Source organism: Schizophyllum commune, assembly GCF_000143185.2.
Source record: "Schizophyllum commune H4-8 unplaced genomic scaffold SCHCOscaffold_11, whole genome shotgun sequence".
Classification (NCBI taxonomy): Eukaryota; Fungi; Basidiomycota; class Agaricomycetes; order Agaricales; family Schizophyllaceae; genus Schizophyllum; species Schizophyllum commune.
This window is the reverse complement of record NW_026089548.1, coordinates 101,873-118,916: the sequence shown is the minus strand read 5'-3', so window position 1 is coordinate 118,916 and position 17,044 is coordinate 101,873. Positions and strand designations below refer to the sequence as shown.

The 17,044-nt window shown below is 56.3% G+C and overlaps 2 protein-coding genes and 1 non-coding gene across 3 annotated transcripts; 2 read left to right on the top strand and 1 right to left on the bottom strand.

Moving 5' to 3' along the window:
• Positions 1-208: 208 nt before the first annotated feature.
• On the top strand, positions 209-2,866 carry SCHCODRAFT_02638093 (uncharacterized protein). Its single transcript, XM_050346008.1, has 6 exons — positions 209-799; positions 851-958; positions 1,009-1,152; positions 1,207-1,272; positions 1,324-2,672; positions 2,726-2,866. The coding sequence occupies exons 1-5, from the start codon at positions 314-316 to the stop codon at positions 2,635-2,637; spliced, it is 2,118 nt and encodes a 705-aa protein (XP_050198081.1). The 5' UTR covers positions 209-313; the 3' UTR covers positions 2,638-2,672; positions 2,726-2,866.
• SCHCODRAFT_02065510 (uncharacterized protein) lies at positions 2,728-3,500 on the bottom strand. Its single transcript, XM_050341666.1, has one exon. The coding sequence runs from the start codon at positions 3,361-3,363 to the stop codon at positions 2,773-2,775; it is 591 nt and encodes a 196-aa protein (XP_050198080.1). The 5' UTR covers positions 3,364-3,500; the 3' UTR covers positions 2,728-2,772.
• Positions 3,501-4,707: 1,207 nt separating this feature from the next.
• SCHCODRAFT_t224 lies at positions 4,708-4,802 on the top strand. Its single transcript has one exon. It is a non-coding gene; the product is annotated as a tRNA-Gln (tRNA).
• The last annotated feature ends 12,242 nt before the right edge of the window (positions 4,803-17,044 follow it).

The following is a 17,044-nucleotide window of genomic DNA, read 5'->3' as shown; positions in this document are numbered from 1 at the left end:
ACTCGAACGCAGGCAATGGCGAGTCAGTCTTCCGAACCATTCACGCCGCTCAGTCTCTCAGCATCACGCGGCGGGGAACCGCGATGCGCAATTCAGTCGGCAATTCGCACTCCGCGCCGCCATCAGGAAAAATCACAATAAAGAATCTGCACTGCACAGATAACAAATCACTTAGGCGCCACAACAGCTATCAACAACCCCCTGGATTTAGACGCCCTCCCCTGCGCCATAAACCCACGACATTGCTCTTGTCCTGAACTTCCACTTCGACTGAAAGCAAGCACTCAACACCATCCAGGACGAGCAGACCAATATGCTCGTCTCTCCAGTCATCATCGGCCTGATGCAGGCATCCCCAGTCGGGGACAGCAGTGGCAATAGCTTGTCGCTGTTCGAGCGCCGTCAAAACATCGTCGAGCACAACTTCATCATCGACCAGATTGCGCACCGAGACCAGTGCCCGCTCATCTCGTCCGACTTTACCCCCGTCGGATGCTTCCACGACATCGACAATTCCTGGACATCATTTCTGGCGCAGCTCATGGAGACCCTCGAGTCCGCAGACGAGCTGGGCAAGCCTTCGGCGCCCTCGCTACCGTTCCTCGAGATCCCCGCCATGGCCATCCCCGAGCCCCGCGAGATCGCCACAAAGGAGTACAACGCCGACCTCCCCCGCATCGCCGTCATCGTTGACCAGCAACCCGACTGGACCCAGTACGACCACATCTTCATTGCCTACTACCTCGTCTACCTCCAGATCCTCTCCCTCATGCTCCTCGTCGGCTACGCCGTTGATACGGTGAGCGCCGAGCCCCCCTCCCTGCGCACGCCCGTGCTGATGATCCCTCAGACCCCATTCACCATCACCCCTGAGAACGCCCCCACCAAATCGGTCTCGCCCATCCTCGTCTACATTCGCACCCCTCCCCCTCGCGTCACCCACGACGTTCCCATTGCAGTGCGTTCGATGTGCCTCCTACCGTACCAGCCTTCTGACCCGACAAGCAGCTCGATGTCCGCGTCCGCCCGCCCGTCATGAAGATGATGCGCTTCAACTGGGAGGGTCGTTCGCATGCCATTCCCATGTCCACCGACTCGGATAACTACAAGCTGCATGTCTACATGGCAGCGCGCGGGCTCTATAGTGGCTGGGTGCGTGTGTGAACTGCGTCTTCGTCGGCGACCTGTGCTGACACGATCCTGCAGCCCGCAGAATTTTCCCCATCCTCATCCGCACGTACCCTTCGATGGCCTCTCTCGTCTGTTGCATCCGTAAGTAGACTCGCAGGGCACTATGCAGTCACGTACCTGACTGCCGCCCAGCTCCAGCGCACAGCCTCCCGAGCCGCCCACTTCATCCTCCTGACCATTGCTGAGCTCCCACGCGCAACCACCCAAGTCATCGACAAGACCATCACCAAGGTCCACCGCGCAGTCACCCAAGTCATCTGCCGGATCACCCACATCCTGCTCGTCCTCCGCCACGCCCTCAAGATCACTGTCGGCGTGATTACGCTCGTCTCCTGCCGCGTCTTCGAGCTCGTCGTCGACGTGGCCAAGCGTGTCCTCCGCCTCGCCCTGTATACCGCCGTTGACGTGGTCAAGCACGTCCTCCCCGACAGGGACGCCGTGTACAACCTCGAGACCGCGCACACAACCATGCTGTACCTCTCGACGCCGCTAGCCCAGCTGCTGAGCTCGCTGATCCCGGCACTCTCCATCAACAATGCCGAGCTCTTCATCCAGAACGTCACGACCACCCTCTTCTGCGCCGCGTCCTATCGCGCCAGCATCGCCTCTTGGTTGGACTCGCATGGTACGTTCTCCTCTGGTCTCGTCCCAGTCCCTTCGCTAACGTCCGCCATAGTCCTCGCGCGCCGCGACTGGTCGGTCCGCTTCAAGGGCCGCACCACGGCCGCCATCATCCTCGACTTCGCGGAGATCACCCCCTGCATCTTCCTCTTCATCCTCTTTAAACTCCCTGGCTTCTGCCTCGCCCTCCTCTCCGCATTCGTACGTCACCGTTCTCCGAATCTTCTCGATGTTCGATCGCTGACGGTCTTCCAGGGCGAGTTCATCCAACTGTCAGCCATCGGGCTCTGGCTCTTCCTCGCCGACGAGCACGGTACGTCCCCCCTTCCTCGCTCTCTATGGACCGGAGCTGACGCCGCGCTCCACAGAACGCCCATCCCACATCTGGGACGTCTTCAAGCGGCGCGGCTCTCCAGGCCACGCGCAGCGCAAGCTCGCTCTACTCCGCCGCGGCCGCTCGGAGGAGGCCGTCCTCCACGAGCTCCTCAACTACATCTTCGACTACCGCCAGTCGGTGCGCCCGCCGCAGGTCGTGCGCGTCCTGCAGTCGCCGTGGCGCGCCGTGAAGTGGGTGTACAAGCTGTGCATCAAGTGTGTGCGTCGGGTTGTTGGGAAGAAGCGGGCGGCGGTGCAGGAGGTCGATGTCGTCAAGGGCGAGGCCGGCACTGCGCCCGTGGAGGTGAAGGAGAAGGAGAAGCCGCAGCCCAAGCCAAAGGCGAAGTCGGTGCCGCGGCAGACGTCTGGGTCGTACAAGGAGAAGGCCGCGAAGAGCCCATGGTTGACCAAGCCACCGCAGGCGCGGCAGCGCAGGAGATAAGGATGTGACGGCTTGTTGTCTGACCTCCGGCCGGAAGATTTAGGTGAGTGGTTCGGGGATTCCAAGCGTGCGCAGTATCGCTGACGAGTCTTGCAGAGACATAACCCGAGGAATCTGGCGAGGGAGGGGAGTCAGCTACGCGCTCACGAGAAGCGCTCAACCACGCACCTGCAAAGCCGTGCAGATGACCACAACATCGACATCCAGAACCCTCCCGGCGCAACATCGCCATCCGACTTCCTTTCTCGTCTTGACCCATCCCGCACCATCGACGGTGCTCGAAACAATGGGCACCCCGTCGTCCGCCCGCAGAGGCCGCCAGAAATCCAACTCAACCTCCGGCCGCCAGCGTCCGCGCCTGCATCCGCTCGCACCCCACACCTCGACAACCCAAGCATGTTACGATGCAGACACGCTGGCTGAATCCTCCCGTCAACGTCCCATGAGACGCCTCGGTATATCGACATCCTCTCCCCCTCAAACTGGGCAGGCCGCAGGACGCTGCAACGTGCCCAGCCTGAGGGGGACGCGGCATCAGCGAGTAATGGTGCCGCGCGGTAGGGCCAGCGGGTGACGATCCGCTGCCTGGCCGGGGATACGAAGAGGGGAAGGCGTCGCGAATGCTTGGCTAGGGCGAAGTCGACTCTGGCGCAACTACCTACCGCGGTCAGCATCACAATCAAATGAAGGGGGTGCGCACGACGCACCTGGAAAGCTCCTACACCATCCACCATTCCACTTATTTGTCTCCTAAATGTATCACCGTGGTTCGTACGTCCTGTTGTTCCCGCTCTGTACCGTGTATATCGTACTCCAAGTGCTCTTGCATCTTCCGATCGTATCTCTGTATCTCGCCGTTCACCTACCGTATTGTTAGCTTTCTCGCGCTGTAGATATTGTCTGCTCTCGTACCGTTGTCCTGCTTGCTCGAATAAAGGCAATTGAATTCCGCTTGCGACTTGAGTAGTTCTTCTTTCCCTCCTTCAACTTCACAAGATAGAAAACCGGATGATATCCCAAAAGCACGGCGGCTGTTCTGAGATAGATCTCGATTGGAGGAGGACTTCAGATTGCTTCCGCGGGAGCAAGCTGGGGGAGCGGAATCAAACCCAGTTGGGAAGTTCAACATGAACATCGGGCCTTCGGACCGGCTGCTCATTTTGTGGCGTGCGTGACTCGAATTCGACAAGCAGCGTCACGTTCACGAACCTGCTTGTCTCCCGCTCTCATGTCCCGCTTTGCGCTCTTCCGGCGGTATTTGATTCATATGCGTCGCCAGGATCTATTCTGAGTCACATGAAAGTACCACGCCTCGTGCGACTCATTGACTACGCTTGCACGGCCTCGACCGCAGCCTGCGGCGAGAGTGGGTTCGCGCTCTTGTCGAAGACCATTTGATGGATTTTCTGCCGGTTGCTTGCACCGTTCACCCCTAATGTCGTGTTCAGAGATAGGTGGGAAAGAAGATGTATCGTGTCGTCAGTGTCGCTGATGTCAAGATTGAATACACAAGGAATTTCCGTCGCGCTACGCACACGTAGCGCTCGAGGCTAGCACGGTAGCCCTCTGAGTGGGTAATTCTTCAGACAATACGACGTTGAGCTGCTGTAGAGCAAGTCCTCAAGGCTGTAGCACCACTACCAAAGCTGTAGAGGGACGAGCCAGGTATATAAGCAGGATGCCCTAGCTTCTTTCCTATCAGCAAGAAGCCATGGGTGGCAGAGGATGCCAGGGTATACATCTACGGGGGCGTCTTGGAACTGCCACGACGCCTGATACGCTGCGTCCACTGTCCTCGAGCCGCATCGAATGCAGGTTGCGCACAAAGTGAAGCACAGCGAGATGGACAGGAGTAAGCGCTGGGACACGGTCTCGTCAAGGCAGGTACCTCACTCTGCATCCTTCGAAATGGCATTTCCCTGCTTGCTACAGGGGTACCCTTCAACGTGACACTCTTCCGACTTCAATGCCCTGTGTGATCGACCCCGTCGAGGTGAAGGAACGCGTATCGAGCACATGAACGACCACTAAACTAGATTATCCATCGACAAGGGACAAGTACCCAACGCTGCAGTCATGGTCCTATAGTGTAGCGGTTATCACAGTGGATTCTGATGTACTGCATTCGGCCATTCGAATTCCACTAACGCAGGTTCGATTCCTGCTAGGACCTCTCGCAAGATTCTATGACTCTTTTTGGACAAACATATGATGCTCCAATGGTATTGGAGAACAACCCGGCTCTAACCCATCACAGGAGACAGCGAGACTCGCGCGGGAATCAAGGGATGAGAGATGTTGACAGAGGAAACAGATGCTGATCACTCAGGGAGCTAGAGCAGCGCCACGCTTGCAGACGCTTTTCGGCTTCGACGGAGCCCTGTTGTTCGAGATGTCGCAGGGAAGCTTCACCATCACAGAGAACTGAGTATGCGTACTCATCTCCTTGTCGATGAATTATGCATCGCCGAGGAGCCCGTCATGAACGTCCGCGGCGTTCTGAGTGACAAGCAGGGACAGAGGCACTGTACCTGAAGGCACCCGCCAGATGAATGTGAGCTATATAATGCGCGGAAGATACAGGGCTGTAGCGCACCTTCTTGCGATCGCCACAGGAAGACGTGATTATACAATGCGCCTTGGAAGCTTTTTCTCTTCGTCGCGCTCTCGGAAGTCGCGCTCGCAGCGCAGGACGGGCTGAACACGCTCACGCGTGAGTAAAGAAAACCTCCCTTGTTCACCCTCGCGCTTACCTTCATATCAACGTCACCCTCCCCCTTGCTCCGCTCACGCCCATCCCACTCGCACTATACCCCTCCCCAGCCTGCGCTCGTAAATGTGCCGCGGAGAACTGCCAATCGAAGCGCGACTGCATCTGCGGCACGCACTGGATGGCGCCGTGCATCGGTGTCGAGTGCCCCGATGACTCATCGAGGCTGGCTGCGTCGGAGTCGGTGACGAGTTACTGCAATGGAGGATGAGGAAATGGAAGGATACGCGTACAGAATGGTGAAGGTCAATTTGAGGTGGATGGCAGAAAAGGGAAAACGTCGAGAAACTCACGTAGGGTAGAAACGAACGGCGCGTGTATCGTCATACCTATGAACTCGCACTCTTGGACATGACCAGAGCAATCCAAGCGCCAACGTGATACGCGCTAGTCAGACGACTGAACTCCCCAGTAAAGCGGGAAGGCCACTGGACCGTTGTAAATCCATCGAGTCCTAAGCAGGTCATGAGGGACCGCTAGTTCATTCTAGTAGAAGGTAGAGTCGCACACAATGAAGCAGGAAGATCATTCCTAACGCCCGCTAGACGGCGCGCGATAGCGACCGCACTCGACAGTCGTATTTTGGGGTGACCGATCTTCGCTGACAAGTTGCTTCTGGGGATTGCCCTCGAGCTAGGCACTTTGGTCATGCGCATCCAGTGGCTCGATACTGATACGCCCTGCGGCTGAAAAACGCGGAAAAACATACATAAACAAGCGATATATAGTCGACTTGGTCTAGATTGTATGGGCGGATCCGTATATACTGCACCGACGTCGCGACTGTACAACGGGCGCGTCGGGGGTATTTTATGACATAGAAAACCAGGAGCGCCACGCTTCCTAACCTTCAATACTACTAGTCCGCAGCACTATCCGTCTGCAATGACTGACCAAGGATAGCAGCGAGCTCTTCGGCGCCTGATCACGAGTCTGCGCGTCGTCGATGACATCCTGCGAGTCCTCTGGCGGGCCCTACTTAATCAAGTAGCCGCGCTATACGCGCCTCAAGCCTTCAGTCCTCTTGCCCTGCTGTGTCAAGAGAATCTAGATTATTGTTGGGGCTCGGACAAGCCTTCCTGCTGCTCGCCGTCATGCGGAGACACGCAGAGCACCGCGCAAGCGGAACTCGAACCATCAACGTGACTACACGTGACTTCGGGTCCGAGACCGGAACTTCGGGTCCGAGCTCGTGATCTCGGACATCGCCGAGTTGAACTCCGAACCGAGCGTCGGCGCCGCCAAGCGCTGTCCGCCCCGGCAAGGGCTTCGCTCCCCGCGTATCGACAGTCCAGACTGTACGCTCCCCGCCGCGCAGGCCTCTGAGCCGCGTCGCGCACAAGGGAACGGGTGGAAACCAGGCCGGCCTTGCCTTGGTAAACATCAACAAGTGTGGAATCGCGCCCGGCATCGCGGCGCAGGAGGATACCCGACCAGTCAACCGCTCTACCGCCAGGAACCGCAGTCATTGCGCGATTATTCGGACAGGAGAACGCGCGGATAGGCGTTATAGTTGGATTTTGACTCAGAGATAGGCATTGTGTGTTACCGCGCGGTCTGGACGGCCGAGACGACGCGTTCAAGTTATATACCGAGACCTACATACGATTCGGGGACTTTTCCCGCCCCGGCGCAGAGAAGCCCTAGTACCTACACACCACACCAAATAAACACAACCGCGTTAACCCGCACTTTACACATCATAAAAGCCTGAACTTCCGAGCGCATTAAACTGCCTTGTGAACTTCCATCAAACCCGAAAGCGCTCGTAAGAACGCCGAGACGTCCGATTGCCCCACTCGACTTCTCGCTTTGGTCCAGCTCGTCTGGAACTGGCATAAACAACACAATCTATCCCCTAGTAATATAAATACTCGGACTCGCCCGCTCTCGTAGCGCCTCCAGTCTAGCGTGTTCATTGCTATCGTGGTTGTTGGTGTTTGGTTGTGTGGATCGTCTAGCTAGACTGTACTACGCGTCATTCGTGAGCGTACGATCCCATCATCTGGAGCCCACCGCGAGGGGATATTTCTGTGTTAGCCAGCAAATTACTAGCTGCTGAGCGAACTTCGAGAGTCATATTAAGGCCCTCTCCAATTCTACTTGTGTTTTCGGGTACCGTCACGACGGCTCCTGGACAAAAATCCAGCCTCTCGGCTCTAAGACCGGACTGGGATAGCTCTACATCCGAGCGATCCAAGAGAAAGGCCAAAGAGCGAGCGCGTCTAGCGGAACAAGCCAGTCGCCCATCGCGATCAGCATCACCCCGGAAATCCGTTACCCAACGTCCGGTAGAAACATCCAAAGCGGACGACACCTTACCAGGTGCTTTCCCTGAGGACACAGAACCGAACCCTCCTTCTCCTACTTCTCTCTCGGTCGCCAACGACCTCTCTGCTTCATTCTCTCGTCTTTCCATCGAGCCCGAACCGGCCGCGACACAGGGTCCACGCGCTTCATCCCCCTTGAGCTCTCTGTCCGACGATTCGACTCCGTCTCTCTCTGAATTATTTCCGACTCGCGACCGTACCGAACCAGCCTCGACCGAAGAACCGACTCCGACTCCAGCTTCCAGAATCATTCCGACTCCGAATTCGACTCCAGTATCTCGTCCCGTTCCTTCTATTCCGACTTCGACTTCTACTTACATTCCCAAACCAATGTCTACCGCTCGCTACTCTCATACGGCGTCTGACGCCCCTCGCTTCGACGAGGATGATATGAGTGGCTTGCCTTTGTTCCTACGAGATCTTGATACATACCTCAAAGATCACGGGATCACGTCCGACGCGGACAAAATCGCTAAGGCGCCTCTCCACGCTAAAAAGACTGCTACGCGCATCTTGTGGGAGGAGCTGGCGCTCGCATTCAAAAACAAACCATGGGAGGACTTTGTTAAAGCGATCCTGGAACAGTACCCTGAAATATCGGGTCAGCAGTCCGGAACGCTTGCAGAGCTCAGCCAAATCTGTAGCGAGTTCCGCGGACTTGGCGAGCAGGATGGGACTCGTGGAAACGTGTTCCTCCGTCGCTTTGCACCGTGTATTCTCAAACTCGGCCGTAGCAACTACAAGATTTCGAATTTTGAAGTCTGCTCGCGCCTCGCCGCTGTCTGCACGCCTCAGTTCCTTGCGACCCTCGACATGATGTTGGTCGGCAAGTCGAGCAGTCTTGAGGTACCCGGCAAGGAAAACGCGAATCCTCCGGAACGGCCGACTAACACATCCATCGTCGAAGGAGGTTACCGATGGGAAGATATTGTTGCCACCATGCGCGAAGTCTGGCGCCGCGGTTTTACTGCAGCTCAGAACGCCATTGGCGACGCTTATCCCGTCGCGTCTATCAAGACCTCCGTGGCTTCCGCCTCGCACGCGGCATCCTACTCGGGCGACAGTGAATCTCGCTTAGTTAAACTCGAGCAGGATTTCCATGAATTTGCTGAGCGCGCTAGCCAAGGCGAAAAGGAAACTAAGACCGCTATACGTAGTCTACAGTCCGAAGTTCATACCGAGCTCGCTCAAGGACGTACCAAGTCCGATCAGAACTTCGCGATGATCCAAGAGACTATTCAGCGCCTCACCAACCAGCTGTCGCTCAACACGAACAGCGCCGCCCCGCAAGGCGGTGGGTTCCGGCCCAACTACCCTGGATCGTTCAACCGACCCCAAAATAATTATGGTGGCGGCCAGCGCGGTCCCCCTCGACCTCAATACACTTGCAACTGGTGTGGCGAGGTCGGCCACTTCATGAACAATTGCCCTGATTGTCAGAATGCGATTAAGTCCGGCGAGATCGTACCCGATAACGCTGGAGGCTTCCGCACTAGGTCAGGCGAAATTATACCGCGTCGCAATGGTCCGCTTGACCTGCCGATGCGTACTAAGTGGCAGCAAATGAAAGCGGCTGTTAACCAATATGTGGTCGCTCCCTTCATGAACTACATTGGTCAATACACCAACTCAGGCATGTGGGGCATCCCGCAGCAACAGCCGAGTGTCATACTAGACTCAGGCTTGGACGTTCCTCCCGGATGGGACGAGTTCACCGAGCAGCTCTCCCCGGAGCAGATCGCGCATTACAACAACCCGCCTGTCGGCGAGATGGCTCAGCCACCGTCGGTCCAGGAGGGGTCGTCCCAGGGTTTTTGATGGGTTCAGGGATTCACGCCCAATACCTTGACAAACGCTGGGGGCGTGATGAGAGCCAGTTAAAACCAGCAGCTAGTTCGTTGCCACAAAATACAAACAAGTCCGTGTACGCGACGCCTGCGAAGGCGCCCAATGCTAAGACTACGAATTCGCAGCCCGGCCCTGTACCGCAGGCCGGTCCTGCTCATCCCTATCGCTCTGTGCCCGAGACGCGATTTATACCCATTGACCAACGCCCTTCTGCGTTACCTGTTAAGCCCGGCGCAGCGCCCGGTGAAGCAAGTCGCGCGAAGCCCGCGGCGAAGGTCCAGGCTCCTATACAAACCTCTGTAGACTCGGAAGATGTCTTAGAGAAATTATTGTCGACCAAGTGCCCGATGACCGGAATTACGCTGCGTGAATTTCTGGGAGTCAGTCCTACTCTACAAGACCTTCTAAGGAAATTGTTGACTAGGAAGCGCGAGATCGACGACAATTTTGGCAAGGTCCTGCGTGTGGCTTTGCTCACTGAAGCGTACCAACGCAAAGAATTGGGTTATGCCCAAGGACAGCGCCCCAATCTCGGCCGAGGTAGCGAGTCCGACGATCCAGTTCAGGTGAATTGGGCCGCGCTCGAGAACGAGGTCATTACCACGACGGTCGAGCTACCGTCGTGCGCCCACACTAAGGTACCCATCGGGTCCTATGTGCAGATCGACGCCCGACTTGAGGTCTACCAGAGTCTGCCCGAACGCGGTCGCTCCGATGTCATCTTCGCGGGCGAACCTTCGGCGACACTGCGTACCGTCTGGCCGAATATTAACAACAATGGTCCGGACGAAAGTATCTTGGATAGTGGTTCACAAATCGTATCCATGTCTAAGGATTGCGCGCGAGACCGCGGCGCTTCCTACGATCCGACTGTTACCATACGCATGCAAAGCGCCAATAACCAGGTCAACTCGACCTTGGGCCTAGCGAGGAATATTCCCTTTGACTTCGCTGGGATCACGGTGTACTTGCAGTGCCACATATCGGACACCGGCGCCTTCCGAGTATTATTAGGGAGACCTTTTGATACTCTGTGCGAGTCCGTATATACCAATGACCGCGACGGCAACCAGGAGGTGACCATTACTTGCCCTAACACTGGCAATAAGGTTACTATGCACACATACGCCCGAGGCGTAATTCCTGAGCACGTCCGCGCTCATCCGGGTTTTCCGGACGCTTCTGCGAACTGATCTCTTCTCTCGAGGATCAGGGAGAAGCGGCTCTACAAATCGAGATGGACGAAAATCAAGAAATCATAATCCGTAGCGTCATGCGACCGCAAGCGTCGACGACCTTCACACAGATCAACCTTCAATCTGCCTTTTTGCAAGCGTCCCTGAACGCGGACCAAATCAAGGGCGAGAAGGACAAGACTATTTTATACAACTTCTTTCACGGACCGGAGGCGGAATCAGCGAGTACCTTTACTTCGCGGACTGTCAATGGCCGAGAGGGATGTCAGAACCAACCGTCCAGCGTGCCCTGCACTGTAGATACGGTGATTCAGCGAGCAGTGGATGCACTTCCCCAGCAACCGGACGTAGACGCAGCCGTCTTCGCTGGAAGGAAATATAAACCAGTGGCTCTCAAGGTGCGGCCTGTATACGGCACTGTACCGGAGGAATTCCGCATCGAGCGCCACATCCTCGGCGATCCTGAGAAGGATATGCCACAACTGCCTACCAATCCACCCGAGTTCACGCCCACCGGAAGATATACCGCTGAGCGTCGGGAACAGGTACATAAACTTCACGGCGACCTGCTTTCGCCAGAAGAATGTAAACTAAGGGATTGGATGTATTGCGCCCACAACAAGACCTTTGCTTGGAACGATGAGCAGCGAGGAAGCTTCCGTGAGGACTTCTTCCCTCCTGTCTCAATACCGGTCGTACCGCATAAGCCTTGGGTAGAGCGCAATATCCCCATTCCGCCTGGATTGTATGAGGAAATCTGTGCGATTATTCTCAAGAAGATTAAGGCTGGCGTGTACGAGCCCTCTAATTCTTCCTACCGCTCGAAGTGGTTCTGCGTGGTTAAGAAGGATGGCAAGAGCCTCCGACTTGTTCATAGCCTTGAGCCCTTAAATGCGGTTACCATCGCGCACTCTGGTGTACCCCCGGCGACCGATGACTTAGCCAATTGGTTCGCTGGTCGCGCCTGTGGCGGTATACTCGATTTATATGTCGGTTACGACGAGCGGCTACTCGCCGAGTCCTCTCGCGACTTGACTACCTTTCAGACGCCCTTCGGAGCGTTTAGACTTCGGACATTGCCAATGGGATGGACTAATGCGGTCCCTATATTCCACGACGATGTCACAACTATCCTACGGCCTCTTATACCGGACATAACGATTCCTTATATCGATGATGTACCGATACGAGGCCCGGAAACCCGCTATGAGCTTCCGGACGGGTCCTTTGAGACTATCCCGGAAAATCCAGGCATCCGACGCTTTGTTTGGGAGCACTTGCTCAACGTCAACAGAGTGTTACAACATATGGGATATTCAGGCGGTACCTTTTCGGGTCTTAAGTCGCTTTTGATAGCCCTTCAAATACTAGTCGTTGGACATCTGTGTACATACGAGGGCCGACGACCGGAAGAGGACCGCGTAGGCGTCATTGAACGCTGGGGCCCTTGCCACGACGTCTCTGAAGTCCGGCAGTTCCTCGGCCTCACCGGTGTTTTCCGAATGTTCATAAAGGACTACGCCGTCAAGGCAGATCCTTTGGTGATGCTCACGCGTAATGGCGTACCCTTTGCGTGGGAGCTACCTCAGAGCTACGCGCAAAACGAACTAAAAACCGCTCTATTAAAGAGTCCGCCGCTGAAGCCCGTCAGTTATAAGACGGACTGGGACACTGTCCTCGGCGTTGACACATCCTATATAGCGGTCGGTTGGTTCATCCTACAAATAAATCCGAGTGATGTAAAGGAGTTCTACTACTGTCGCTTCGGATCAATGCTCTTGACAGAGCGAGAGGCTAGGTTCTCTCAACCTAAGCGTGAACTGTTTGGCGTCATGAAGGCCTTACAGAGCGCGTATCACTGGCTTGTTGGGTGCCGGAAACTGGTCGTGGAGACTGATGCTAAGTTCCTCAAGGGCATGCTCAGTAATCCAGGCTGCGGCCCCAACGCCAATGTCAACCGGTGGATCGAGCAAGTCTTGTTCTTCCACTTCACGCTTCGCCATGTACCTGGAAAATCCCATGCAATAGCGGACGCACTATCGCGGCGGCCGTGGCAACAAGGAGATCCAGTGCGAGATCCGGCGGACGAGGAGGAAGATGAGCCACAAGGCTTGGATGGATTCGAAGTCAAGGATGGTCTGCCTGACGACACCTTGCCTATCGAAGACTTCCGAGATAAAATCGATACACGCGGAGGCTACCTCCATACCGAACTTGACGAGCTAGATCGAGACAAGGTCTTTGCGAAGGCTCGTCGAGTTAAGGAGGCTTTTACCCAATTCAAGGATGAATGGCTTAATCCTAAAATCACTCAGAGCGCGCCCGGTCTGTTCGTATTTAACCAGGCTGAGCCCTCTAGACGGAAAGGTCCTATCCGCCTACCGGACCCGATCCTGAACCTGAACGACGAGGAGACTCTAGCGAAGTATCGCGAGTTCCCGCGTTCGAAAGAATATCTTGAGCTCGATGATCTACTATGGGACCTACGCGATTACTTCAACTGGAACCCGGTGGATATCACCGAGGAACGCTGGGAACAGTTGTGCAAGCTCGCTACTGAGTATCGCATGACAAAGACCGGCCGAATCTACAAGATACTACAGGGTGGTCGCACCGCTCTACTCATATGGCCGCGCGACCGGTGGTTCATTATGAACGCCGCGCGTGAGGCTAGCATTAATGGGGAAGCCGAGGAATTACTCGCCCTCATTTCTAGTCGCATGTGGTGGCCAGGAATGGAAGGGGACGTCGAGCAGTACTTAGCTGCCGGCGACTCCGGACCTAAGGCCGACCGTGCCGCCGCGACGCTACCCCACGTACTGTACCTACAAAGCGGTCCAGTCTCCGTCGTTCGACCCTCCGGGTCCGAGTGTACCGAGACTTCGGGCAAGGAACATCTGGTGCAGGAACTGGAAAAATACCACCACTTAAAGCCAACGGACGCATCGGCAGTCGCCGAGTTGGTCCTTTCGGAAATGGCCGACGGACTCAGGCGACGCGACGAGCCAACCCAGGTCCAGACGCTAATTTCTTCTGAGTCAATCCCCGAGGGATTGCCTCACCCTTTGCCCACTTGGGCGGTCGAACAAACGCTACCTGAGGGAATAGCTCATGGTGTGGGGGACTTCGACGTCGAGCTAGAGCGTGCTAAGCTGGAAACAGCGGAATTTAATCGCATACGCTCTGCACAACTGAAGGACGCCGGGTTCGGAGAGTCTAGCGATTATTATTGCATGACGATCCATACGCCCGACCCCCTCTCCATATATGAGCAGCTTGTGGAGTATCCTACCGCGTCGCGGAAGAATAAACACCGACTCCTTGATCAGGACCTTGAGACCTGGCTCAGATGGGTGGAAAACCCGGACTTTGCCACAAACAAGTCCGCCTTCGACCTCGCGGCTCCGATAGCCGAGCGGCTGCGAAGGAATTATGTCGTATCTGGTGGGAAACTCTATCGCGTCGAACGAGATGAGCTACCACAACTCTATGTGCCTCAAAATAAGCGCATCGAAATGCTGCAACAAGCGCATGATAGCTTAGGCCATCGAGGAGTGTACGCGACACAACAACTGCTGTCAGTGCGGTTCTATTGGCCTGGACTGAACGAAGACGTGGAGTGGTTCATACAGACGTGCCACCCTTGTCAAGAACGCTTGAAAGCACTAGCGCGCATACCGCCGGTGGTAACTTTCACGCCATCTTTATTCCAGGTCGTCCACATAGACACCATGCACATGACGCCCGCATCGAGAGGCTTCAAATACATTGTCCATGCAAGGGACAGTCTCTCTAATTGGCTGGAAGGCCGCGCGCTTCGCATTGAGAACGCGGTTACTATAGCTAAATTTATACTCGAGGAAATACTCTGTAGATGGGGTTGTCCCGAGGAAATCGTGACCGATAATGCGTCCCTTATGAAGTCCGCTATGCGCTGGATTTCTAAAGAGTATGGCGTCCGCCATGTCCGCATATCGGCCTATAACTCTCAAGCCAATGGAAAAGTTGAACAAGTACATTGGGATATCCGGCAGTCGCTAGCGAAAGCCTGCGGACCGCAGCTAAACAAATGGTATAACCACCTACACTTTGTGTGGTGGGCCGACCGCGTAACCTTACGGAAGCGACTCGGAGTATCGCCATATTTCCTTGTGACAGGAGCGCACCCGCTCCTGCCATTTGACATCGCCGAAGCGACCTGGCTCATTGACTATCCCCTGCGCACACTTACGCGCGAGGAGTTGATTGGGTACCGGGCCCGAGCCTTAGCGAAACATCATGCGGAAGTAGGCCTTGTCCGCTCTCGAGTCGAGAAGGAAAAGCTTGAGCGCCTTCACCGCTATGAACGCGAATACGGGCATGTTATCAAACTGCTCGACTTTAAACCAGGCAGCTTAGTGCTGGTCCGGAATACTCGCATCGAGAAATCACACAGTGACAGGATGCTACCACGCTACCACGGACCCATGGTGGTCATACGGCGGACACTCGGTGGCTCTTATATTGTGGCAGAACTAGACGGAACCGTCTTTCAAAATAAGGTCGGAGCATTTAGAGTGTTGCCCTACCGATCTCGGGCCTCTATAACCTTGCCCGACGAAATACACTCATTAATCGACTTGTCTCCGGACGAGCTCGAGAAACTCATGGCCTCGGACGAGCCGGACGAGGACGAAGTCGCCCAAGTGAGTCCTGATGGGCTCGCGGACTTGGACGACGGAATCCTCAAGGAAATCGACGACGCTATGCCGGCGCAACCCCTACCTGACTTCTCGTTCCCTGATGAGCCGGAAGTCGACGCGCAGGTGCGACCGGACAGCCGAGACGATCTTGACCGTCGGGACCGTGAGGACGACGACCACCAGTCCGAGTCGGAAGGCATCGAAGTCAGTGAGCCTCCGGGCTTCCTGGACAACGCCCCCGACGAAACCCCGAACAGGGAACCCTCCCCAACCCCCGAACCTGGCGAGCGCCGGTCCCGGAGGACCATCAAGCCTACGGAGAAAGTCCGTGCCGCAGGTGGGCAAAGGGAGATGAATAAAATGGCAAAATAAAGGCCATACACCGAAGGTGTACGCACATGCGCCGCACCGGGTACAACTCTTCACGAGTCAGTCTGGATTGGCGACCGCAATCTTCACGAGCCCTCTGAGGCCCAGATATTGCTGGTTCAGGCGCTTTCAGGCTCAGACTTCGTGAAAACAAAACAAAATTCATTGAATAGGTATGCCTCGACTACACAGTCCTAAGTACACGGCTATCTGATAGTAAACGAGTGTGGTGCCGCGTCCCGAACGCGAGGCTGCAGAAAATAAATAAACCAAGCCCTGCTCAGCCCACACCAGGCGGTGTAAGGGTCAGAGCGGGTGGAAAACGAACATCGGACATAACGAGTGACTGGGTATACGTGCGAGTCAACAATCCAGACCGAGCCGCCTACGCAGCGGGCAGGGTAGCGATGGCAGGGGTCTCCTCCTCCGTCTCCTTCGCGCTCGAGCGCGTGGTGGGCTTGCTGGACTTCTTGGCCGCGCGGCTGGACGAGCGCGACGCCTCCTTCTTCTTGGGGGCGGCGCTGTCAACCTCCATCGCCTCGGCGGCGTTGCTGGCTCCCTCGGTGACCTGAGGAGCCTTGGCCTTGCCAGCCTCGGAAATGGCGTCGTCCAGCTCGGCCTCCGAGTCAGCGGCCAGAGCGTTCGTCAACGCCGCCTCGGCGCGTGCAGCGGTCGCCGGAGAAGCATCGCGCTTCGCGCGCGCCTCATCGTCGACCTTCTGCACCGTCTCCGAGCCCGTAGAACGGCTGGTGCGACGCGAGCCCGGCACGCCTTCGTTGTCCGACTATAAGCTCGAATGAGTACCATTACAAACACATCGATTCAGACCACGTACCGCGTCGAACTTGCTGAAGACCTCGCGCGCCGTTGCGCGGCGGTACACCTTCGACAGAGTGCGGCGCGTGCCGTCCATCGCGGTGTGTGCAGCGCACAGCGCGCCAAGGTTCAAGGCGGACGCGTTCAGGACCGCCGTGACCTGCGCCAGGCTATGGACGACCACGCCTAGATCGAACTCACCGTCCCCGTACGACTGGCGTCCGAGAGTGTTCGCGCGATCGAAGATCGCACTTGCACCTTCACCAAGCGCCGTGGCAATCGGGTTCGCTCCGTACATGCCCTCGACCATAAGGCCTTGGGTGCCGTACTGAGAGAAGCCGGACGCCGAGGCGTCCCAGACGTACATCTGAGATGGAACTTGGGTTAGCCCCACACAACGAAAA